Below are 26,965 nucleotides of genomic sequence, written 5' to 3'. Positions count from 1 at the left end.
GTTGCCTATACAATCAAAATATTTCATCATGCTTTGGAAATATTAAAGAATCATCATTGGTTATAAAAGCGCACTTTCATTTTTAACCTACTATTATTTGCAGTAACCCAGAAGATAAGTGGTAGAGAAAGCATTTGGGTACAGAAAGCAGCAACCCGTTATCAGTTCTGTTTTGTGCACTTCACATCACTATCTATACAATCAGTTTTACTAACTTGTTCCAGTGTGTGTCCTTCAGACAGGACAGAAGGAAGGAGGGAGAGGAATTAAACAAGAGTGGGTAACCCTAAGTAGATGAATGGACGTGGGATACAGGAAATAGTCTTTAACTTAGATTTTCTCTGTGAGAATACGTATCTACTGCTGTCTCTGGCCTGTAGATGAGGGGTGAGGCAACTCAGGCCCAGAGCTCATGAGTGACGTACTTGAGCTGAACTGCAGGCTGAGCTGGACACAAAAGTTAATCTCTTAACAAACTTCTGGGTTTCTCCCTACCTCTGTTGGAAGAGCACAGGCTGGAAGCATAGTTGAGTTTCCTCTTGCGGTTGCAGCATGATTAAATTTGTTGAGTGTTTTTAATGAATTGACATGACTGGACCTTTGTGAGGCTTGAGGTGGAAATCCCTGCAGCCATTCCTCTGAAAAACAGACTGAAACGTCTTTGGGAGGGAGACTCTGGCTAGAGCTAAAAGCTCTGCCTGGCAGTCCACAGAAGGATATCGCTGTTACATGGGCTGACCCCATAAAGTGCAAGTCTTAATTCATAATTGCATTTAATAATAACAGCAACAAGTTAAGCCTTCGAGCTTTTGAGTATTTGTTCTTAATGCATTTTTTGTCACGCTGAGTTCAAGTGGGCTTCTTTTTCATCTTTTGTTCTTGTTTTGTGTCTGTTTTATAGTGAGGTTTCGAAGCTGTGATGGAAACAAAAAAATACACTTCGGGAGCAGTGAGCCAGAAGATTTCAGAGTCAGTGAAGATGGTGTAGTCTATGCAGAGCGAAGCTTCCAGCTTTCAGCAGAGCCCACAGAGTTTGTCGTGTCTGCTCAAGACAAGGAAACCCAGGAAGAATGGCGAATGAGAGTGAAGCTAACCCCTGAACCCGCCTTCGCAGACACTTCAGAAAAGGTAGAACAATTCAGGTGCAGCCTGCATAGATGTGTCTCCACAAACAGGCTTAAAAATAGGGATTTGATTCTGTCTGTCATGCACCTCTCCATGAGGCAGTTTATTAATGGACACCTGGTGCATGTAAAGCTGGAGCTTTATAAAAAACTTTGTATAGTCTGTTATCCTGTAGCTTTGCTAAGGCATGCAAAGACATGCCTGTTTGAGTATAGGGGATTCATTTATGTCTGAGCTTTCCATTTGTATAGTTTGAGATTTATACCTGAATTTAACTCGGACCCGGTCATTTCTTCATTTTAAATTGCTCGGAAGTATTACAGTATTTATTCAAGTGGTTAAATATAATTGCAAAATAAACAAATTTGTGCTAGAATGCATCAGTCACGTTTATTAGATGGGAGCTGTAGATTTACAGCAGTAGTAGGAAAACATTTCTGGCAGGGAATATTGGCTTTGTCTTGTTCCTTCATAATCAAATTTGAGATTGTAAATTATTCATGATTCCAGCACTGCTTGGTAAGGAAGATAGTCTCCCTCTGCTGGAAGCTGCCATAAGATAAACCACGTACTATAACAAAAATCAAACCTAGCAATAGACAAATAACGGTGCATTTACTTCAGGAAGACAGTATTAGGTCTACAGCCTTCTTCTGTTATATTACCTGCTGCCTGCTGTTCCGAACCTTCTCTTATAAAGTGCTGAGTTTACAAAAAAAGAACAGAATTTATTCATAGATTACCATATCTCTAGTAGGTGTGCATTAAAGATTTAATCATAATGTCAATATAGACAATGTGGTTATGCAAGATATTTTTTCCAAGAACGTGCTGGAGTCCAAACGTGTGTAATCCTCAGGTTTTTTGTTTGCTGATTTGATGATAGTTTTAAATCTTCTGAAGGCATGTTTTTAACAAAGGAAGTATTGTCATTTTGTCTGTAAAACTCTAGTAAAAGGCTAAGCAGATGCTTAGGTATACCAGGGCATGCCCAAAGATCCAGTTCAGGCATCCTTGCCATCAGCAGAATGTAGAGAAGTGGAGTATGACCTTCAACTGGGCATCTGTGGCGTATTTGATTAGATTTTTTTTTTTTAAAGTTTTTTTCTTAAAAGATTTGGAAAAAGTTTTTATCTCCTTGTCTCCACCCTTAAGCAAGCTAGCATGGCTATATGTGTGCTGGCGTCCAAAGGCTGAAATGAGTGCAGATAGAGAAGGGAATGTTGACACCCAGCAGAGATTAATGCCCACTGTGTAAAGTGGGTCATCTACTGCATCCATCATGGCTGACATAGGTTTAAAATAATTACAGCATTAATTCTATGGGATTTAATAGGGTCATAAATATTTGAGACATTCCCTACTAGTATGTATTAAACTTCTCTTGGAACTCAAATTATATTTTAGCACACCCAGATCTAAATTTAATGTACAGTAGCACATTACCTGAACTGAAGTTTTGGCTAATGAGAAATACATAAAGGCATACAACTAAATTCTGCAAAATATTAACTACATTTCAGAAAGTGCAGAACAGTTTACACAGTAGTGCCGTGTTATAAAGAGTTTAAAATTTCATTTCTCCTGCAACTTGATAAGAAAAAAGGAGTTCTTAAAATTTTGCAGTGCCATTGTCTGCAATATTGGTTCCTTTCATACTGCACTGTGAATGCAAACAAAACAGTTCTGTGAGCACAGAGGAAAGGCAGCCTTTCAGTCGGTTATGTAATTGTGTCTGAGTTTCTTTTATAACATCTACTAGTAATTCTCCTTCTAACATGTGCTTAATTTTATCTTGTACCTGGGAAAGGACCAAAAGAAAATTGAAGACATCGTATTTCCGTGGCAACACGACAAGCACGGCAGTGCTCTGAAGAGGCAGAAGAGAGACTGGGTTATTCCTCCAATCAACCTCCCAGAAAATTCCAGAGGACCTTTTCCTCAGGAATTAGTTAGGGTAAGGAAGTTAACAGAAATGTGGTTTCAGGGTCCCTTGGAGAGCTCTTGAAGAGATTTTGTGTAGATGGTGTCTTGTTCATAGTCCAGGCATTCATCAGAGACTTCCGAGCTGGTTTCTGTGGCTACCGTTGTGCATGGCAGACTGAGCCACGTTTACATCTTTTTTTTGAAGTTGTCCCTATGCTCCTGTGCTAGTGGAAGGTGCCCTTGGTTTGGGTAATAAGTGCTGCGATGACTTTTGTGAGTGGTTAAAGAGGATCTCTGCCAGTTAGGAGTTCTTCAGTCTTCTGCACTGGAGTTTTCCACCTGGGGAAGGGCGTGGGGGTGAGTGGGAGGAGTGCACCAGGGGACAGGAGGAAATGGGATGTGATGGGGTGACAACACCGTCTGCTCCCCCGCACTCTGCAGCACAAACCATTGCCAGGACTAAAGTTTGGTCTTCAAACAAAAAGGTCAAGTTTCTAAAGGGCTGCTGCCAGTAGCCATAGAGGGTCTGTAGCTTTGGTCTGGGAAGATATAGGAGGGGGAAGAAAGAAAATGACACTTTTTCTTTCTTATGCAGTTTTATGATAGTAATATGTTTTCTCTAGGATATAAACAAGTCTGTTTAGGGTAAAAATACTTGTATTACAAATACACAGGGATAGTTTTGTGATCCTGAAAATTAATTGACCAGCTTTCTGACAAACAGAGAGTGCAGCTGAGAACTCTGAACTTTATACTAACTTGATAGCATTTACAGAATAATTATTTTTAAACATTTAAAGATGGAGGAAAAAAAAGAAAAAAGAGCTGCTGCTTGTCTCAGCAGCAGTCCCATCCACTGGCTGTTCGTAGCTAATGGAAACGTTATCTTTTTTTTTTTCCTAACACATAGATTAGGTCGGATCGTGACAAAAGCCTCTCCCTGCGGTACAGCGTGACTGGCCCAGGAGCTGACCAACCTCCAACAGGCATCTTCATCATCAACCCCATCTCAGGACAGCTCTCTGTGACAAAGCCTTTAGACCGGGAGCAGATTGCTTCTTTTCATGTAAGATTTTAATTTACCATAAATCAGATTATCAAATTGAAGATATTAACATCTGCCTCAAACATGACTTGAACAGCCGGTATTTAGTTCTCTTTGAGATATAATTTGAATAGTTTGTAGCAGATTTGTATTTATTGTACTTACTAAACCTAACTCTTACTATGTTTAAGCAGCTTAAATACATTAACACACGTAAACAGTGATTAAATATATTTAGATAAAGTAATTATTAAGCATTGAAATGTGGATACTGTAGCTTATATTTCAGATAAAGGCCATTGATCGCAGTCTCTGTTGTACTATATGTTTTTCAAAAGTTTACTTTTAATTCAGCAACTTAAATTAGGATGTGACTGCTATTAGAATTGCAGCAGCTGCAATTTGAGAAATGGATAGGAAGAATAACCTACCAATTTTCATTTTCAGGGCAAATCTAAGCATTTTAATGGAATTGTAAATTAGGTCTGTCAGCTTATGAAAACGATATTCTTTGCTCTACAGAACTTGACAAAGTAGACCATGGATTCCAGTATTAGTGGAAAAGAAAGGTTTGAAGGAAGGGGGAGAAGCAGCTATGACTTGAAGTTTTCTTTGCTTTTGAGAGACCATGCTGAAACCGTTCCAGAAGCCACTCAGCTCCTAGAGACAGTTTCAGCATGTCATGGATTAAAACACATTGCCTCATGCTCCAGGAAGCTGCTTCTGAACAGGGGAGGCAGCAGGAGGCATCTGGGGGAAGGCAGGCAGGGGTACGGCTCTTACAAGAGAACAGCTCCAGCATCTGTACGATTTTTACTGGGAATTTGACATTGGCATTCAAGATTTACTGACTTAGGAATTTACATTTATATGAGTCATTTCCGGAGTGGCGAGTTGTTAATGCCCTCTTGCTCCTTTCTAGAAGGTTTGTAGCCAGAAGATAAGTGTGTGTGTGTGTATTTAAATAGGCCTCAGCAGGACTGCTATAGGAGGAAGTTGCTCTTTTGCTAGCAATTGTCAGACTCTGGCCTGGATACATACGTTTACATTTTCAGAAAGTACCGTTTCCTTTTTTGGTTGTCCAATTTAAGATGATTTAGGTAAATCAGACTGTCAAAGATAGTAGCTCAGTCCTTTTTGACAACCAGGGCAGGAAATAGAAGTGTCTCAGTGTCTTCGAAACTCAGTCCATAAACTTAAGCCTAATTTTAGCCTGGAATTTTAGTGTATTTATGACAGTGATTTATCACAAACCTTACCTTGGTGTTTCAGGTAACACACTTTTCCTATGCATTCTTGTCTATTCAATATCCACAATATCAGTAAAGAATTTTTGGAAGTGTTACCGATCTTTGTTCCGTGATGATTGTTAATAAGTTGCTATCTGTTTGATATAAATCTGCGTATTTCTGGAGTCTCTTTCTAGTGGTCGTTATTAAAACCATGTTTATATGTGACAGTAGGCATGGGTATGAATCGAAATTACATGATTCAACATAATTTTCAGCAAATCAAAGAAGTTTACAACTTGGAATAGTTCAGAAGCTGAACAGCAGTTCATTAGCAACCTGAAAACTCCAGTGGTCGATAGAAGGGAGCGGAGGCAAATGACAAAATACACTGAGCTCAAAATGTCTGGCCTGAAAATTCCGGTCACCACTGATGTATCTATTTGTGACTGTGCATTGTGCAAATTGTAATTCTTGTAATGATTTTTGCAGCTGAGAGCTCATGCAGTGGATGTAAATGGAAACCAGGTGGAAAATCCTATTGACATCGTTATTAATGTCATTGATATGAATGACAACAGACCTGAATTCTTACACCAGGTTTGGAATGGGACAGTCCCTGAAGGATCCAAGCCAGGTAATTATAAATGGGCTTTCAAAGTGTGTGTGTGGGAAGGTATGCGGTAACATTTTGAAGGTGATGAAGAAGGTGCACTCAGACCTTGTAACATTTTAAAAAGTGTCTTGCTAGTGTGAGGAACACAGTCTCAGATGCTGTCTTACTATTTCACCTTATTTTTAATTCACTTTTTAGCAGGCTGTAATCAATTTCCAAAAGATGAAAGCGTTATGTACATAAACTAAAACAGAGAATTCTTTAAGAATATGACTTTTAGGTTCCTGGTTTTGAAAATCCTATTTATAGTGTCACTGTTCTTAAAGTTATGTCCACAATGGCCATTGACATTCATTTAGCTGACAGCTCAGGGTATGAGAGACTTCAGAAATACCAGCAGATACACTTCTATTTCTGAATCTCAGAGGCTTTGGAAATACTGGGATTTGAAATCAAACAGTTTCATTTGAATTCTTGAGAAAACTCTCAATGTTGTTCACATCTCATTAAAATTCTAGTCTCCTCAGACTAAAGTTTGCACTATGGCTGAAACCACTTTCTTAAATTGTCAGTAGTGCATAATGAATTTTTTAGAAAGGTTAGCACAAGAAATGTATTTTCTCACTTTGCAGCGTTGACTTAGCATTTGAGATGGAAAGAACATGCGTTTCAAAGACCTTTGAAAGAGTATTATTTACATGGATTTTCAATCACTATCAGCATGTGCGCCAATTTTGAAAATTAAGTATATTTCCTTTGGCCCAATTGATAATGTTTTTATCTAAACGTGAGGAGCTGTGTTATTGCAGAAATATTATTTATGGCAGAATTGTTGGATTTCATTATTTATGGAGCTTCCTCAGTTATAAGCAAACCTGGTATTTTATAAACAAAAAGTATTTTTATCTCCTCTTATGTATTTTAATTACTCTTTTGGTGAGTCTTGTGTTTAACCAGCTTGTTTTCAGTGAGAGAAGGAATGTGCAGAGTTTACCAAAAGAAATACATGCTTCGACCATTGCTTGTAAGTGATCTTGTGTAATCTGAGTAAACTGTTTATATAACATCAATAATTTATCCTGCTGCTAGGAACCTATGTGATGACTGTTACTGCCATCGATGCTGATGATCCCAATGCACAGAACGGAATGCTGAGATACAGGATCTTGTCCCAGGACCCAAGCAGCCCCTCTCCAAACATGTTTACAATCAACAACGAGACTGGTGACATTATCACCGTGGCAGCTGGGCTTGACAGAGAGGTATGGCAGGTCTTAATCCCATGAGCTGGGTTGTACTTAATATTGTGAAGAAGCACATTTTTCGATAGTATCTTAGAAACACTTCTCTTCCTCCTGTTCTGAACTTTCTCCCTGGAAAAGATGAAATTAGGAAAATGAAAACTCTGACCCACACAGTCTGCATGTGTAGTTACCCTCTGTTCTATGGAGTCATGGAAAGAATCTTGTCTCAAAAGCCCATTTTAAGGAACAGACAGGAAACATACTAAAGCAGAGTGATGCAGATAAGGACCTCTGGTGCTCGGCCTGAGGTGGGAGGTGTTCCTCAGCTCCAACTCTTTTCTCTTTCTGAGCAGTGGAGGCAAAGAGTAGGTGGAAAACAGGATCACAGAATTGTTTCAGTTGAAAGAGACCATTTTAGATCATCAAGTCCAACCATTCACCCTGCACTGCCAGGTCACCACTTAACCATGTGTCTCAGCACCACATTTGTACATCTTGTAAATCCCTCCAGGGATGGTGACTCAGACCATTTTAGATCATCAAGTCCAACCATTCACCCTGCACTGCCAGGTCACCACTTAACCATGTGTCTCAGCACCACATTTGTACATCTTGTAAATACCTCCAGGGATGGTGACTCCCTGGGCAGCCTGTTCAATGCTTTGCAACCCTCTCAGTGAAGAAATTTTCCCTAATATCCAAACTAAATCTTGCCCGGCACAACTTGAGGCCATTTCCTCTACTTCTGTCACTTGTCACGTGGGAGAAGAGTCTGACTCCACCCTCGTTAGAAACTCCTTTCAGGTATTTGTAGAGGTTGGGAAGATTTCCCTTGAGCCTCCTTTGCTCCAGGCTAAACAACCCCAGTTGCCTCAGCCCCACTCCTCACAGGCCTTGTTCTCCAGACCCTTCACCAGCTTCATTGCCTTTCTCTGGACATGCTCTGGCATTTGAATGTCCTACTTGAAGTGAAGGGCCCAGAATTGGACACAGTACTTGAGGTGTGGCCTCACCAGTGCCCAGTAGAGGGGGACAATCACTACCCTCCTGCTGCTGACCGCACTATTGCTGATACAAGCCAGGATGCTGTTGGCCTTCTTGGCCACCAGGCACACTGCTGGCTCAGATTCAGTCGGATGTCAACCAACACCCCCAGGTTCTTTTCCCACTAGGCAGCTTTCCAGCCACTCTTCCCCAAGCCTGTGGTGTTGCAGGGGGTTGTTGTGATCCAAGTGCAGGACCCGACACTTGGCCTTGTTGAACTTCATACCGTTGGCTTTGGCCCATTGATCCAGCCTGTCCAGAACCCTCTGTAGAGCCTCCCTGCCTTCAAGCAGATCAACACACCCACCCAACTTGGTGTCATCTGCAGCCTTACTGAGGGTGCACTCAATCCCCTCATCCAGATCATTGATAAAGATGTTGAAGAGGACTGGCCGCAACACTGAGCCCTGGGGGACACCACTGGTGACCAGCCGCCAGCTGGATTGAACTCCATTCACCACCACTCTTCCTCCCCAGCCATCCAGCCAGTTTTATATCCAGTGAAACATATGCCCATCCAAACCATGAGCAACCAGTTTGTCCAGGAGAATGCTGTGGGAAATGGTGTCAAAAGTTTTATTAAACTCTGGGTAGACAATGTCCACGTCCCTTCCCTCATCCACTAAGCAGGTCACCTTGTCATAGAAGATCAGGTTGGTCAAGCAGGACCTGCCTTTCACAAACCCATGCTGACTGCTCCTGATCACCTGATTGTCCTGTATATACTGCATGATCATGCTCAAGATGATCTGCTCCATAACGTTCCCTGCACCAAGGTCAGACTGACAGGCCTGTAGCTCCCCAGGTCCTCCTTCTGGCCCTTCTTGGGCATCACATTTGCTAACCTCCAGTTGACTGGGTCCCTCCTGGTTAGCCAGAAGTGCTAGTCAGTGATGGAAAGTGGCTTGATGAGCACTTCTGCCAGCTCCCTCAGTACCCCTGGGTGTAACCCATCTGGCCCCATAGACTTGTGGGCATCTAAGTGGTGCAATAGGTCACTAACCATTTCCTCTTGGATTATGGGGGCTTCGTTCCATTCTCCATCCCTGTCATCCAGCTTAGGGGGCTGTGCCCTTAGAAAACAACAGGTCTTACTGTTAAAGACTGAGGCGAATTCCTCATGAATTGAAAACTCTACCATCTCATGATCACTATGTCCATGATGGCCTCCAACACTCACACCACCCTCAAGTCCTTCTCTGTTGGTGACCAAGAGGTTTAGCAGGGAGCTTTCCCTAGTTGGCTCCCTCACCAGCTGTGTCAGGAAGTTGTCCTACACACAACCCAGGAACTTCCTGGACTGTTTCCTCTCTGCTGTATTGTATTTCCAGCAGATATCTGCTAAGCTGAAGACCCCCACAAGAACAAGTGGTAGCAGCTGTGGGATTTCTCCCAGCTGCCTATAGAATATTTTCTTTACATCGTCTTCCTGATTGGATGGTCTATAACAGACTCCCATGATAATATCTGCCTTGTTGGCCTTCCACCTGATTCTTGCCCGTAACCACTCAACCCTTTCATCACCATTGTCAAGCTCTAGACAATCAAAACACTCCCTAACATACAGGGCTACTTTCTGGCGTGTCCCTTCTGACCGGTTCATAGCCATCCAGCGCAGCACTCCAGCTGTGTGAACCATCCCACCATTTGCTTGTGGTGATGACTACATCATTTTGTACAGTTTTTGTACAGCTTTCCTTTTGTACAGTGGCTTCCAGCTCCTCCTGTTTGTTACCCATGCTGCACTCATTGGTGTAGATGTGCTTTAATTGGGCTGTTATTCCCATCATCTTTCTGGGACAATCAAAACACTCCCTAACATACAGGGCTACTTTCTGGCGTGTCCCTTCTGACCGGTTCATAGCCATCCAGCGCAGCACTCCAGCTGTGTGAACCATCCCACCATTTGCTTGTGGTGATGACTACATCATTTTGTACAGTTTTTGTACAGCTTTCCTTTTGTACAGTGGCTTCCAGCTCCTCCTGTTTGTTACCCATGCTGCACTCATTGGTGTAGATGTGCTTTAATTGGGCTGTTATTCCCATCATCTTTCTGGGGGTAGAAGGCCTAATTCCTACCTGACCATTCCTAGGTGCTGCCATGATTCCTATGTCATCAGTATCCCTTGTGCCTGTGCTATTGATTGGCACTCTGTCCCCTACCTCCACTGGTATGACAGACCTAAGGACCTCGCTATCACACTGTCCCACAAAGACTGATGTGATGCCCCCAGCCTGATCTCCAATGAGCCCGGTTTTATCCCTCTCCTTTCAGATCTAGTTTAAAGCTCTTTCAGAGATCCCTGACAACCCCTGAGCAAAGATCCTTTTCCCCCTTTGAGACAGAGGTACCCTGTCTGTCAGCAGCAGGCCTGGTGTCATGTAAACTGACCCATGATCAAAAAAACCAAAGTCCACTCACTGGCACCAGGCTTAGAGCCAGGTATTGATCTGGTGGGTCTTCCTTTTTCTTCCCACATTAATCCCTGCAACTGGAGGGGTAGAGGAGAACACCAGTTTTTCTCTTGATCCCAGTCATTCCAAAGCCCTGAAGTCTCTTGATTCCTTGGACTTCTTGGTGCAAGTTCATTGCTGCCTACCTGAAAAGTCAGTAATGGGTAATGGTCTGAGGGCCGTACCAGGTAGGAATCTTTCTCTTCATGTCTTTAACCTGCTTCCCCAGGGAGGCCAGGAAAAATATTACCGATTTAAAATCTGAAAAGCACATTTCTAAGAAACAAACCAGTCAGTATTGGAAGCTGCACAGATAGGGGGACAAGGGCTGGACACACATTCAAAAACTTTAAAAATAATAAGAACAATAATAATAAAAAGTCTCTGGCCATCAGTAATTCCCTGCTCCATCCTGAGCAAGTCCCATTCTGTCTAGGCAGTCCTTCACTGTGCCCACCCGGAGAAGGAGGATGCAGATCTTCTGCTCTAGTTCACTCATTTGTGAGGTGGGAAGAAAAGTATTTCCCTCCCAACTCCAGATCTGTCACATGGACTAACTGTGCTTTTGAACCACTTGAAAACTTCAAAAGAGATAAGCATTGTTCTATAAACAAACCATAAAATCCAAACTAATATTTTTTCAACACATCTTGTTTCAACTTCTGTTTTACTAACCTCATTTTCACTTATTAAATCTGAAGGTTTTTTAAACAGAATTTTCTGTTCAGGCTTTAGCTGTTTGCTTGTAGTTAAAATAGAGAACAAAAATATTTTCTGATGCTGTGGGTTGGATATTAATATTCTGATGCACTTCAGTTTGAAAGGGGCAATCAGAAGATTTGAAAAGCTAAACAGACTGTTAGATATTGCAATTAATTTTTAAAGTTTTATTAACATTCATTCTGTTTAAGTTGGTTTTGAAGAGGATAGATTTGAGGAGGGGAAAACCCTGAACTTTACAATATTGCCCTATTAAATTAAAAGAATGAGGGGCAGCTTTGCCCTTGTTTTTAAAATCCCCTGGTCATCTTTCACAGGTGAACTTTCAGAAGGATGCAGTGATAACTCTGAGTTTTATTACTCGGTGACTAGCTGTACCAGGGTGATATAACTCAGAAGAACCAGCTGCCTGTGGAGCTTAGACCCTCACATTAACAGCTGGAGAAGCCTTGTCATTTGCCATCAGTTTTCCTGATGGATCACTCTACCGACACCCAAATGAGTATTTATAAACATTTCTTGCACATGTTGAATATTAATGACTAATTTTTAAATCATTCAAATATTAAATTAGTCTAATATGAGATAAAATGGTTTCCTTCCCAAGCCATTGCTTTGCTTCCTTCATTTCCTGAGTCATTTTGTGCAAGTCAATTAATTAAAATGACTAGGAGTCTTGAAAGCCAGCTGTGATTCGAGCTGGTCTTCTGAGAGTGGGCTGGAGAGTGCCTTGCTGCACAAGGTTCCTTCTTGTCCACCCATCTCAGCTGGGCTACCTAGTAGTGCTCTTTTGCCATTTTCTCTCTCTTGACTCTTTTTTGTAAAGCTCTAATTAGGCTTGGGAAATACTAGATGCAATTTTAAATTTGTAAATTATATGACCCATTATTTATGGGAGCACAAGTGTTGTAGGCATTAAAAAAAAATGGTTGCTGTTATAGCATTCCTCATCTGCTAGTATTTGAGGTGAACACACGCAATGCATTACCTGTGTGAACACATGCAGAAGGACAGTTGATTGGGGAAGGGGACTCAGCTGAAGGCAGAAGAAATCTTTCACTGGCTATCCCAAAAGATGGTGTGTCGTGAGATCCAACTGTTCTTATTTCTTCCGCTATTGTTATGGATTCACTTCAGCATTAAAACATCTGCCTTACTTGCTGGAGGTGCCAAAGAAGTCAGGCAGGGTGCTTAAATTTACACACTGACATTCTTGCCTCACGTGAGGTTAATTCAGTGAAGTGCTCATTCATTTGGCCTGTGTTGAAGTGGAAAGATGTGACCCGATGAGGTCTGCGTTCTTTCTTGAAGCTGCCAGTTCGTTTTCAGAGATGTTGCTGCAAAGCCTCTGTGCAGGCTGCAGACACGTGCTCCATGGCTTCTCTGCACTGGCTGCTTCTCAACCCACAGTAAAACAGAGAGACCTGCCCTAGTTTCCCGTGCTTGGAAAGTTGTGTCTGCTGATTTCTGAAACTTCATTCCCTGTTGATCTTCTCTATGTGAGCACTGGGAAGGGGGATAAACAATCGGTCAGAACCCCATATACACTGTCTTTTGGAGTACATTGCGGGGGAAGTTTCTAGTGCACTGCTTCTGTTGGAATCAAATAAGAAGATTGTACGGAAGTTGAGTCTCTGTGCAGTAATAATGGAATTTCCTTAATGAAATTTGCTTCTTGGGATCAATGTGTTAAGACCCCGGTGAATCGGAAGAACCTGCTGTTTCAGTAACTTAGAATCATCTGGCTCTAAGATTTTCTTCAATACTGCTCTAGATTGTATTGCTTCACAATAAGTAAAGTATGGTTTTTTTCCTGTACGAAAGTAGTAGAAGTATTTCTTTGATTCCCTTGTTGGTGTCATGAAGGAAACCTGTAGGATGCCTTTTGAAGGTCACTTTGCAAGAATGTTTTCCAAGCCAGAATTCGTAAACGTGTTTATGCATTATTAAACGTGTGTATTGTATTTTGTGTAAGTAATATTAGATTTGCTCTTTTAAAGAAACGTGGGATGCCTACATAGTAATAGACATCTGGGGTGTTTATAGGGGTTCCTTTGTCAAAGGACATGAGCAGAAATTATTTTCAGTGAGAGATAAAAGATACATACAGCTTGTTTTAAAACCTTTTCTCATATTCAGTGGCTCATACTTGCTGCTTGGAAGTACGCATAACCGTTAAATCTCAATGTCTGTCATGGTGTCTGGCCAAAATTTGGAAGAAAGTTAGATATTATCAGTGGGATTGTCCTTGCTTATTTTTGTATTGATATCCACAGCCCCGTTTTGTAAACTGTTTCCATGAGAAGTAATCTGTCATATTCCCTAAACTTCTAAGCAGTAGGAGAAAATAAGGTACCAAATAGGAAAAAAAAAAACCTGCACATTTTTCTTTAAGTATTTTTATTTTGCCAGAAGGTTTTTGCCAGTGTTAGTAAACCATTCATGAAAGTGATATTTCAAAGTAATAGCAACTCCTTATGTTTGTGCGTTTTCTTTTGGAAAGCACTGAATAACACCTAGCTCTCTCCCAGAGAGAGCACAATATTTGCATTTCACAGTGGAAACCATCAACAAGTTACATCAACTTATCAGCAACTCTGTACAAAAAACATCCTTCTAATTTATTTATTTTTAAAAATACGATCTTGTCGACTTTGTTAAACAGCTGTGTTAAACAGTAAACCAGTTTGAGGTCAGATCTCCACTGGGTATTTCTTGTGCTGAAGGGGAGCCTTGGCCCAGCTTCAGCCGTGACGGGAGAGCGGGTCCCTGGCTCTCGGGGGCTGTTGAGGGGGGGTGGGGGGGTGTGGCATGAAGGAGGCAGTGACAGCCATCTTCAGCTGGGGTGTTTAACATTTATGGAAATAGCTGGCATTGTCATTCCCTCCCCCTTTCTCCCAGTGCCCTTACTTGTCTCTGTTAGCCTTGACATCTTGGGTTTCCATAGCGATCGCAAGACATTGCAAGAGAGGTTTTATACTTGGGCTTAGCTGAAACAAAACCTTGGCAGTTGTGGCCATTTGGCCAACAAACCTACTTTGGCTCAGTTTTCTTAAATGCTTTTGAGGAGTTACCCTGTTCCAGTATAAACAGCACTCTGGTTCCCGCCCCCCCATTTGGAAAGCATTGTTAAATCTGCAATAATAGCATTAACTGTATAAAGTGGTTTTGATTTTTGAGAGTAGGAAGGAGGCAGTCTGTCCTCATCTCTGATATTTGAAGAACATCAAGCAGTAGTTCAGTATAGCTAGGTGCAGCCTGGTGGCACAAACTTTGCTCCTGTCATTTCAGGTGATGCTAACTAGAATAAACAGTGTGATAGGCTCCATTGCTTAGCAAAATGCAATTTTGGGAACACCTGCTGTCCTATGGTGATGTTAGTTTTGTCTAAAACTTATGTTGATGTCATTTTGTGTTTTAGAAAGTACAACAATATACGTTAATAATTCAAGCTACGGACATGGAAGGAAACCCAACATATGGACTTTCAAACACAGCAACTGCTGTCATCACTGTGACAGATGTCAATGACAATCCTCCAGAGTTCACTGCCATGACGGTAAGTACAGGGTAGGAGTAACTGAAGGATGTGCATATTTATAACCATTCCCTGCTTTTCTCATTACGTTCACAGGCAGTAAATGTCTATTACATACTAAGTGGTGTACTGGCAGGCAGAATTGAAATACATCCAGATCATACATCCCTTAGATAACGGTATTCTGCTTAGCCCAAAAGGCAAACGCTGATAAGGGAATCAAACTATCAGTTTTCTGGGTGCCTCAGGTAAACTTCATTAGATAAATTGTCAGAGCTCCAGGGAAGAGAGAGACGCTCCCCAGTGCTGATGGATGTTCAGTATGGCATGGCCCTTGTCTGCTTCTGCAGCCGAGGTAAAATGTTTTCTTGGTCTTTGCAGTTCTATGGGGAAGTACCGGAAAACAGGGTGGACGTGATCGTAGCTAATCTGACGGTAGTGGATAAAGACCAGCCCCACACGCCTGCGTGGAATGCCATGTACCGAATGACCGGAGGAGACCCGACAGGCCGATTTACTATCCTGACTGATCCCAGTAGCAACGATGGGCTGGTGACTGTTGTGAAGGTAAGAGATGGTTGCACTTCAGAGAATTAAACAGAGATGGAATGTGGAAGAACGTGGTGGGGGGGGAGGTGGGGGAGAGGGAAATGTGAACTCCTGAGGCCATCACAAGTCTGGAAAATAAAATGGATGGATACCGTCTGTCTTGTGGAAGTTAGCCATACATCTTGGGGAGTGTTTCCTTGCTTATGCTATCAGTAATATTCCAACTGATGCATTTTAAAAATCACACTAGATTCTTGAAAATGACAAATTTTGAAGCTTTATTTGCCAGGAGATAGAAATTAGTCTGTGGAAAAAGCATTTGCTTAGTGTCTGTTGCTAGTATAAAGAAACAGCCTCCTACCTCCTGGCCTGCATTAGCTGTCACGCTTGTTGTCGGCGGGTTTTATGTCAACATGTTCCCATTAAGGAACGGATATAGGCAGTCAAGGCACAATCAGAGAGGAAAAAGTGATAGGTGGGAGGCTACTTCTACAAGAGGCTTTTAAAGAGGAGCTATTTTTAAAACCTCATTTAAATACCTTTTATGGACTAACCTGTCTATCTTCATTCTCTAGCCATCACAGCTCTGTGTTGAGAGGTGACTTATTTCAAGCGATAATAACAATGTGGTTCTATAATTAAACGTGTGGGGCAGTAGCCACCTCTCCTCATGGTCCTCTGATAAGTCTTCTCTCTGAGTTGGTCTGTTCTGGTTTTGACTGATCCACTTATGAAGTCAAGTGTGAGATGCCAATGTTCCCATTTGGAAATTAAAGCATTCACTTTTTTTTTTTCTTAATTCTTTTCCTCTTTTTTTTTTAATCTTCTCATTATCTAGGTGACAAAAAGATACCACGTTTGTACAGCTCTAGTGGTAATTCACACTAGGTTTATTTTAAGAACTGTCTCTGTTTTATAACTGCACTTCCCCAGAGGTATCAATTGTTATATTGCAGTCTTCCAGCAAGAATTACATGAGTGTCTGTGCTTTGTAGCACTCCGTTAAGCACCCAGACATGGGAAGACTTGGAAGCCTGCCTACAGTTTTTATTGACAGTGCAGTGAGTTGATCTGTCAACCTGTAATGAAAATTGGATTGGTTCCTGTCACTGACCTCCTAGTGTCACATGCCAACTGCCCCTGTAAGATACAGGGTTCCTTTATGTCTAGAATCAGTGCGGATAGTACAGTTCAGACGACTAAGGTGCATCAGGTCTTGGGGGATGCCTTGGCCCTGTGCAGCATGACAGAGGATCTCTAGTCTCACCAGTTTTACTCCTCCTTAAATCAGATTTCTGGCTTAGTGAGCAAGTCTACAAACTCAAGGTTGTCTGGGCTGTGAAGATAGGAGCTATAGGTACAGCAGAGGTGGAATTAGCTGGGATTACAAAGAGTCTTGATAGTGAAACTTCAGGGCATGGGAATCTCTATCTATGGGGCTAGGTATGGTCATGGTCTTGTTTGACGGAGACCTTCATCCTCATAACAGAGAGAGACAGGTTTCTTTCCCCAGGAGAGCTCCTGAGGAGGCACATCTGCTCACGTGAGTGCCTGGCACAAAGTTGGGAGTTTATATAATTTTCTGATGAGACTACTTGTTTCCTCCGTTACCTCTAATGGCAGTACCATAGTAAGTCCAGACCCAAGAATGACAAGGTTTCTAGCTGTTCTGACTTCAAAACTGCTGCTGCTGCTGCTGCTAAGCGAGTCCCCAACCCAGTCTCATTTTGAGGTGTTACCTTACTGTGTTCTCTTTTTTTTTGTGTGTTGTCGTTTTTGAGAAAAGCAGTACAAGGAATGTTTAAAAGTGTGCTTTAAAGTCGAAATGTTATTTTGTATCCAACACTATTGTGAATAAATATTAACACTTCGTGCTCTTTACATTTCCCAGCCTATTGACTTCGAGACCAACAGGATGTTTGTACTTACAGTAGCTGCAGAAAATCAAGTGCCTTTGGCTAAGGGGATTCAGCATCCTCCTCAGTCAACAGCAACCGTGTCCGTTACAGTCATCGATGTGAATGAGAGCCCATACTTTGTTCCAAACCCTAAGCTTGTACGTCAAGAAGAAGGGCTACTTGCTGGTAGCATGTTGACAACTTTCACTGCTCAGGACCCGGATCGTTACATGCAGCAAACTTCTCTAAGGTCTATATAAACATTTTGCCGTTGATTAACAATTGGAATGCAGTATCCGTGTTACAAAATGGGTGGGGAGCAAGAGACTGGCTATGAAAGGACTATGTTTACCATAGCCCACAGCTGTACCAGTACCTCCTGTGGCTTTTGTGCAGCTATTTGTAACTGGATTTTTGGCTGTAGAAAAGGCAATCTGAACAGCTTTCGTAGATCTGTAAACTCAGTCATCTCCTAACGCTAAGTCCCACTTCATCGAGGTAGAATGAAGTTACTTCCTGTGGTAATGTGTACGTGGCATCCCAGCAAATTCAGTCACAGCAGGCACAGGCTTGTGTGACTAAGATCGTTTGCAATTTAAATTAACCAATAATTTTCACATGGAAGGAAAATGCCACCAGGTAGTTGACCAAATCTTTAAGGTTTTGTTCTCATTTATTCCCCAGCAGTGCATACTGCTGCTCTTGTCCACCTGTGGACTCTTGTACTGATAGCTGTGATCACAGTTTGATCATAATTTGTCTATTGTCTAAAACAATGCTAAATGAAAAAACTAAAGAGGATAAAAAATGGAAATCTTGCTTTTGCATAACTCATTTAAAACACGACTTCAAAGCTAAGGTGCAGCGACTAGCCTTGGGCCAGGACTTGGATTCCTAGCTTATCCAACAGCTTTTTTAGCTCATGCGGAGGAAACTCCAGAATGTACTTTCTGTCATTCCATCCAAAATTAAGGTTCTTATGATTTTATTTTCTTTTAATTTCAGTTTACAGTTGCTGGTATTTTGCTCATTTCTGGACATAACTATCATAGACACAACAACATGAGGTCTGAAGGAGATAACACATTTTTAATGACCTCAGATACCCTGCACTTGATTAATGTCGAAGGGCAAATTTAGCAGAGAGAAGGATGGTTTTGAAAGAAACTCCTCTTTCAAATTAAGATGAGAAGCATGCAGCAAAACCAGGGCCTCTGAAAGATTAACTTTAAGTAATATTGGAAGTGCTGGAATAATGCAAGTTAGTGCTGCTCTAACACTCTTTATTCATTGTTGCCTCTCTTCTGCTCTCAGCATTCTGATAAGGTAAAAGTTAGTATGACAGCTGTATAGGTATAGAACAAGCAAGAGGGATCCTTAATGAAATATTTGAATTGAGTCTGAATATGAATCTTATATAGCTTATGGTAATTGTATGATTATTCCAGTTACATGATAACTTACGTAGCAGGGCTCTTCAAGAACCTAAATGCAGGACTGTTTTTAATACTCTTTTTCAAGAATTTGAGAGACAAGGCTTAATGAATGGAAATACTGCCTCTAAATTCCAAAAATGTGTTGAGAATACAAAGTAAAATACTAATATTGTCTTTGCTGTCAATATTTATGTTGGCAGGCAAATAACACATCTTTTGTTCAAATACACAGGTACTCAAAACTTTCAGATCCTGCAAACTGGCTGAAAATTGACCCTGTTAATGGACAAATAACTACTACAGCTGTTTTGGACAGAGAGTCAATATATGTGCAAAACAATATGTATAATGCAACGTTTCTTGCTTCTGATAATGGTATGTATCAACATTGTATGTGTTTTTAAAAAGCTTTTTTCTGTGTGGTTGAATGACATTGAATTTTACTAGGGCAGAAAACAAGAAATGTTTAGAAAACATCCAGATGAAAGTCTGTAGGGGTGCTAGTCTTTGTATGTTTCTCAGCTACTCAAGGAATGGGCCGAAAAATAATTCTGTGAGTTGGAATAAAGGCACTGGCTTTGTTTACATGAGTCAAGTTTACAGAAAATGTCAAAAACCTACACAGGAGTGCAGGAAGCAGGGTGAATGCCCAGTGTGAGCAGGCTGTATGGGCAGCAACCTGTTAAGGGACAGGTATTGTGCTTTTCCACATTCACGCTACAACAGTGCAGAGGGAAAAGCGTCTTTTCATTTAAAATTTGTTAATGACAATTAACCATCTCTGATCAGAAATGAGTCCTTTAATTTCAGCTGTAGCACTGTACTGTTCATAGCTGACACCAGAAGGATGGACAGATGCAGTTAGGAATGCTCTTGCATTGGAGGGGAAGACTGAAACACTAGGGCTGTGTACCTTGGAGACAACTGGAGACTCATAGGCTGGTAGGGGTTGGAAGGGACCTCTCAAGATCTTCTAGTCCAACCCCTCTGCTAGTGCAGGTTCTCCTAGAACAGGTTGCACAGGATCACATTCAGGCGGGTTTTGAATACCTCCAGAGAATGAAACTCCACAATGTCTCCAGGGCTCTGTCACCCTCAAAGTAAAGGAGTTTTTCCTCACGTTCAGGTGGACCTTCCTGTGTTCCAGTTTGTGCCCATTGCCCCTTCTCCTGTTGCTGGGCACCACTGAAAAGCATCTGGTCCCATCCTCTTGACACCCGCCCTTTAGAATATTGTTAAGCTTTGATAAGATCCCCTCTCAGTCTTGTTTTCTCTTCAGGCTAAACAGACCCAGGTCTCTCAGCCTTTCCTCATAAGCTAAGCTCCACTCCCCTCAACATCTTCGTAGCACTTTGCTGGACTCTCTCCAGTAGTTCCTTTTCTCTCTGGAACTGGGGAAATCAGAACTGAACAGAGTACTCTTGATGTGGCCTCACTAGGGCAGAGTAGAGAGGAGGACAAATGGCTGAATGTTGCAAACTGATAGAGTATAACAAAGCTAGATCAGCTATTTCTGTCCTTTCTCTTTCTATCCTGTTCTCTTCTGGAGAACAAAATTAAATGGAACTGGAAGGTTATGGAGGAGGATGTGGAATGAGAACTATTGCTAATTATACTGAGAAATTCAGTGCCGCGTGTTCACATAAATGTGTGACTTTAGCAAGGTCTATGGAAGCATCACACATTCGATATGGATAGCAAGAATATCTAGGAGTGTGCTGAAAGTCAGTATTAGAAAGAATTTAAATAGCATGCTTGTGGTAAAGGACAATCATAAGCCTTCAAGTTACAAAATAATTTCTCCAGAGGACAAACTATGCAATTTTGCACCTTTTTTCTTCGAAGCATTTGATGTGGAACATTTCTTGAGATGAACTAGCGATCTGGTCAGAACAGTGACAAGTCCCTGATCTGTGGATCTAGCGGTACTCGCTGAGTTGTGCTGAGTAGGGTATGTTTTTTCGGAGAACAGACTATGTGAGAATTACATGTTAGCAGGAGCGGTGATAGATTGATTGGTTTGGTAAAGACAGAATTCCCAAACTGGAGTGAACACCTGTAGGTGGTAATTGAAAAGTGTTGGTATAGATTAATTTAAGTAATTTTGCAATTGAAAACAGGCTCCATACCATTTTCTTTTCTTTTAAGGAATTCCTCCGATGAGCGGAACTGGCACACTACAGATATACCTGCTGGACATCAACGATAATGCCCCCCAAGTGAATCCAAAAGAAGCCACGACTTGTGAAACAATGCAGCCGAATGCTATTAACATCACTGCCATAGACCCTGACATAGATCCAAACGCAGGCCCCTTTGCTTTTGAGCTGCCCGACATGCCTGCTAGTATTAAGAGGAATTGGACCATTGTTCGAATTAGTGGTAATTAACATTATAGAAATCTTAATCGTTTTAAGGAAACTTGTATATGCTGTTCTCTATTTTACCTTGGTGGTATTTTGCAATGTAGATGAATTTGGTTCATATGGACAGGAAAGCACCGTAGTAGAATTTCCCGGAAGAACAAGAAATGTTACGTAATAAAAGATGTTAGCAGTAGGAAAGAAGTCTCTTATATCTTGAGTGTAATGTAGTTTGTTGAACAGTAAGTTAACACAGAGCTCAAAGATGAGCCGGTTTTGCCAGTACTGTTTTAAACCCACATGAGCAGTACATTCCTTCCTTTACAAGTGCCTTATTTTCACACAGGGGATCATGCCCAGCTGTCTTTAAGGATCAGGTTCCTGGAGGCTGGTATCTATGATGTGCCCATAGTAATTACAGATTCTGGAAATCCACATGCATCAAGCACTTCTGTGCTAAAAGTGAAAGTTTGCCAGTGTGACATAAACGGAGACTGCACCGATGTTGACCGGATCGTTGGCGCAGGGCTGGGCACTGGTGCCATCATTGCGATTCTGCTTTGTATCATCATCTTGCTCAGTGAGTAGAAAGACCTCTTAATCCTAACTCTTTCACACTTGTTTTGCAAGTACCATCTTATGTCCAGAGACAGGACAAGTCCTATGTATCTTGACAAAGGCAGAGGAGTGATAAAGACTCAACTAAGAAAGAGAAGAATGAAAACTTTGTGATGGTAAAGGATTTAGGAGTCTGTGAGACAGGTCATAAGTAGCACTTGCATGGCAGTCAAGCCCCACAGCGGGTTTGTTAAAGAGATGTTCCATCTTTGCCCATGGACACTGGTTATGCGACTTCAGGCAGTGACCAGACTGAGGATGAAATTAGCCCCCAGACATCTAGTCTGTCTCCTGCTGCTGGCACTGTGTGATTTGGCATCACCCACAGTGAGTAACAGTGCCTTTAAGGAGTGCTCTGGTGTTACGGTCAGATCAACGTAAGGAGGCCGTCTGATAATTCTGAAAGGTAGTACCTCACAGCCCTTCATAAAAAGGCCAGACAAGCAGGCAGCCATGCAGGAGCAGAGTTGTTGTTAAAGTACTACATAAAGCTGTGTTAGTATTTTATTTTTGTGTTCAGACTATACTGTGCACCAGCTGAGAACGTACAGAATGATGGAAAGGAGTAATTTGAAATAAAATAAAATGTAAAAAGCTGGCTAAGCTCATGGCTGCACACAAGCACAGTACAATTATTTTCTTGATACAAGATACTCTTAAAATGCCAGGTATTGAATTTACAGAGCCTTCTTGAAACTATCAAATCCTTAAAGGTATTTTTCAGATGTTGATGTTCTACATACATTGGCATTACTTTCCATGAAGAGAGTTGTAATTGGAAACATGTCTGTTCTATCAGAAATTCATTTACTCAAATTTATTCTGTTTCGTTTCTCATTCAAGTTTCTTAAACACCTTTAGTTTTAAACAAATAGTATAACATGAAAGTGTTAAGATTAAAGAATAAAAATACAGGGCTCTAAATGCCGCTGCGTTTTCCTCAACCTTGGTTCTCCTTGCTTCTAAACATAAATCTAGACTTAGGCAACAGTGTGGTCTGTTCTCATGGAGTGCTGAGCCATATGCCAGAATGGCCTAGGCTTGGTGGTGTTCAAACATCAGAATTACTTAAACTATGTAAATTGCTATCTATTCGTGGGACATAGCAGAAAAAAAATAAAAATAATCTCTTAGAATTCTTGCCTTTGCTGGAGATTCCCTTCTGAGTCCAGTGGTTTGTGAAGCTCGGTCTTTCTTTGTTCTTTTCATTACAAGTTTGTGTTGCAGACATGAAATGGATTTGTGACTCACAACCTGAATATGTGATTGATTTCCGAATCAAATTGCCTATAGCAGCCTGAGTTTAAGCATCTCTTGTTCAAGCTGCCTTCTGTGAAATTTTTTATTTAAAACAAAACAACAAACTTCATCCAGAATGGGCAAAGCCAACTTTATTGGCTTTTTTCTTTTCTTCTTTGTTTAAATCTTGGTGTTAATTTTTCTGTGGCTGTACTTCAGAATCAAGATGTGGGTTTGTGTCTTCCCCTTTTTACAATGTAGTTTTAGTTTTAATGTTCGTGGTCTGGATGAAACGCCGCGATAAAGAGCGTCAGGCAAAGCAGCTCTTGATTGATCCGGAAGATGATGTGAGAGACAACATTCTGAAATACGATGAAGAAGGTGGTGGAGAAGAAGATCAGGTGAGGAATGATTAACGGTTTTTATGTATAGATTTGCTCTTCACTCTGCACGTTATTTTGTTGCTATTGGCACATTGTGATGGTGGCTAATTTTTGCATAAACTACTTAAAGCAATAAGGTAGTATTTTAAAAACCTGAAATCCAACAGTGCTTTCTCATGTTGTTTTTTGCAGTTTCAGAACTACGGTTTCTTGCCTTTTGGATGAAATATAAAACCGGTATCTTGTCTGCCTACAGTCACACCATTCTGCCCATGTTCCAGCCGAGGCAGTTATATTTAAATGATAATTAACATCCACTCTCCACTGCAGTCTATAAACTCTCACTCCTTGTCTGGGATCCTGTTGTGCAGAATCACTAGTGCAGAGTGCCTAATATAGTCTACTCCAAATATGACCTTTTTTTGGTGGTGGATGAATACCTTTGGAGATACACAGTCATGTTGGCTATTGACAGAAGGGCCACTACTGGGATTTCAGCTTGGAAAGTATTTATATTTCAAGTAGCTGTCAGAGCACATCTGTGTTTATTCAAATACCTTTCTAGGCAGGTGCCATATGCATTTACTCTCATGTCACCTCTGGTAGAACCACTGCCGGTATGTCAGAGGACTAGGAGTGATGTGTATATGCTAAGAATAACTTCTTTTTCCCCTCTCTCTCCAAGTTAGTGACGTTCCAAGCAGTGCGATTTCCTTCCTTCAGAAGAGGTTTATTAATTGCTTTGTGAATGTGACAAACAGTAGATTTATGCACATTATTAGTGGTAGAAGTAAGTGTAATAATTATGAGGGGAACAGTGCATAGAATAGAGCCTGAAAAACCTTCTGGTAAAAAGCCTTGAAAAATTAAGTGTAATTCTTCCACACTTCCCCAGTCACAGTCATCCGGCACTTGAGTTATCTGAAAAGTGCCTCCCTTCAGTGATACAGACATTTGTAGCTTCCCTCTGCTTGTTTGTTTGTCTGAAATATGTGTTCCCCTTAGTAATTTCCATGCTTCCTGCATTTCCCCAAGTACTATTCCTACTTCCTGGCTTTTCTGCATAACTTTCTTTTTAAGCAATTTGCAAAGGAAACTTCAGTTTATGCAGTTTTGGAAAAATGCTTATGTTACTAAATAAATGGAAGACAGTCCTTTGAGTCTGTGTGTGTATTGGAGTTGTTTGTACACGGATAGTTTTGAGTACAGGAATTACATCCTGTTTGTGCATCTGTTATTGCACAGAAGAGTTACACGCTTAAAAAACAGGAAGAAAACTCAGTCCTGTGAGAACTGATTTTCCAGTTCACACATCCCCAGCTCTTGTTCCCCCACAATTCTCTGGAGGATCTGTTCAGCAATTTTCAGGTGGTTTTGATTCTTACTGTCCACACAACCCTCAGAACAGATCCAGTAAGGTTCCCGGAGTATATACTGTTCGTTGGGAACTCATAGGTGATGCTGGAGTTAGTGTTGGGAGAGGTCGTGCTGCGGATCAGAAACTTCGAGCGTGTTGTAACAGCGTACGACAAGAGTAAAATACTTGAGAGTTTAGAAATGTAGTTGAGGTCTCTCCTGCCCGCCTTGTATTGTGGTCCTCTCCAGTGTCTTGGAGAGGTGTAGTCAGGGCGGTGCAGCAGGAGGTAAGGTTATGTGAGAGATTAGCAGGATGTAAACCAGCCATAAATGCAGCCTTTCACCAGCAGTCAGTGAGCTGGTGCACACAATGAAAGGGGAAACTGTCAATGGGTGGAGTAGCAATAAAGTGGTAAGAGAGTGAAAGTAGGATCGTTTCGTCTCACAGTGAGCAGAGGAAGCACCTAGACACAGAGGGCTTTAAGGGCTTTGTAGAAAATTGAATGATTTTTGCCACAAAACCCCTGTGGCAAATTAAGACAAATTTTAAGGCTGCTGTTCAGATAGACTGGTCCCTTTCCTGATCCCTTGAGCAGTACACCATAGTGTCTGAGGTTCTAAAAAGTCTTTCTATACTCCAAATGTAACAAACATTGCAGGAAAAGAAAATAAGAGCTCATACAAAGTATAGCAAGCTTTTACAGCCACTTCTGTGGCAAGAGACCACAGTGTTAGACCAGTGTGTAGGCAAAAAGGGGGTAGGTTCTCCCAGAGCTCTAAAGTTAAGAATTTGTTCCTGTCCAGAATGGCCAAGGAGAGAGTACAAACATTTCACGTAGGCATTTAATTTTCTGTCTGCAATGAATGATGGAAATGTTTTTCAGGGAGATTATTTTACTTTATTTTGGTTTGACGTTTTGTAAAGTGTAATTTGTGCCTGTGCATAAGGAGGTGATAATAGTTCCTAGGTGTATTTGTTCTTCATTCTCTCCTTGCCCCACTCACCTCCTGTGCCCAGGGGAGCAAGGGAGGATTATATTTGGTTGGGTTTTATTTGTTTGATTTTGTATGCGTTTTATGTGATGTTTAAGAACTTGGAATGCTAAGCTTCTGAAACATCCCAACAAGTTCCCTACAAGTAGTAATCTCATTTCCAAACCGTGGCTTAGCAAAATACTGTACTAGCAAAGCCATGTGCAGAACAGCATGGGCAAAAGGCATTGGCCATAAAGATCTTTGCATTTTTGTCAAAGTTAACATAAGCATTAAAGTGTCAAAGTTAGTGTTCTAAAAAAGCATGAGACTGCTGTCAACCATCTGTTTTCAGAATGAGGCCTCACAGGGTAAAACTGCCACTCTTCTATTAAAATCAAGAAAAATTATTTCATGTCACCCTTGCATCCACGAGTCATCAGCAAATGACAGAGGAATATGCTCTATGTCAATATTAACTTTTTGTGGTGCACGATCCCCAAAACCATCAGGATTGATTCAGTAAGCACCTGCAGTAGAAGGTAGTGCACAAGGTGACTCAGAAACTCGGAACCGTCCAACCCAGGGTGCATCTCATGCAGCAAAGTAGAAGGGAACGCTCAAAGCTTTATGTGAATCTCAGTGAAAAGCTTCAGGTATTTTTGCAATCTGTACTTTTTAAAATTAGGTACTTCTATTTATAGCAAGCAAATTATTTAGGCCTTTCTGAGATCACCTGCTTTTCTGGGTGAATACTTGAAGATTTATCCTGTGTGGCTTAATATTTTTCTCATTTGTCCTAGAGGGTAGGTGACTTGAAGGTACGGCTGGCAGGGCTTGAATGTAAGTGACAAACCTTAGGACTCGCTGCATCCTGAACCAAACTACTTTTAGACTGGTGGATACGCTCTTGGAGTGTCATTTGTTTAAGAGGGTTTATTTATTTATTTGGAAGCCATGCAGTTGGGTTTCTTAACTGTCACAGCAGATCCAGAAACTCCTAAAGCGTGCTCAGTGTGTTCCTTTCAGTCTCTTTGTATGCGCTATCAGAGTAATGTCTCCACAACAAATGCGGCTAGTTCCGCTAACTCCAGCTAGTTCCTCCGAGTCATAGCAACTGTCCACAGCAAGGTGGAATTCCTGCTTGGTTCGGTTTTGTTTTCTTTCCTCCTATGCTAGCATTTCCAAGAAATCATGATGTGAAGTCTGT

General features: G+C 41.3%; 1 protein-coding gene across 1 annotated transcript in view; it reads left to right on the top strand.

Annotated features, from left to right (window-relative positions):
* Positions 1–901: 901 nt before the first annotated feature.
* CDH2 (cadherin 2, type 1, N-cadherin (neuronal)) overlaps positions 902–26,965 on the top strand; it is a gene marked incomplete at its 5' end in the record, with an annotated part of 42,627 nt that continues 16,563 nt past the window's right edge. The window contains 12 exons of the mRNA XM_010143650.1: positions 902–1,128; positions 2,936–3,082; positions 3,962–4,117; positions 5,818–5,962; positions 7,031–7,203; positions 14,825–14,962; positions 15,323–15,508; positions 17,382–17,638; positions 19,057–19,199; positions 20,973–21,206; positions 21,534–21,767; positions 23,306–23,445. Coding sequence (XP_010141952.1) covers positions 902–1,128; positions 2,936–3,082; positions 3,962–4,117; positions 5,818–5,962; positions 7,031–7,203; positions 14,825–14,962; positions 15,323–15,508; positions 17,382–17,638; positions 19,057–19,199; positions 20,973–21,206; positions 21,534–21,767; positions 23,306–23,445 — 2,180 coding nt within the window. The remainder of the gene's footprint in view (positions 1,129–2,935; positions 3,083–3,961; positions 4,118–5,817; positions 5,963–7,030; positions 7,204–14,824; positions 14,963–15,322; positions 15,509–17,381; positions 17,639–19,056; positions 19,200–20,972; positions 21,207–21,533; positions 21,768–23,305; positions 23,446–26,965) is intronic.

Source organism: Buceros rhinoceros, unplaced genomic scaffold, assembly GCF_000710305.1.
Source record: "Buceros rhinoceros silvestris isolate BGI_N320 unplaced genomic scaffold, ASM71030v1 scaffold9429, whole genome shotgun sequence".
Classification (NCBI taxonomy): Eukaryota; Metazoa; Chordata; class Aves; order Bucerotiformes; family Bucerotidae; genus Buceros; species Buceros rhinoceros.
Note: the sequence above shows the minus strand (reverse complement) of the source record. Positions and strands in the feature narration are given on the sequence as shown.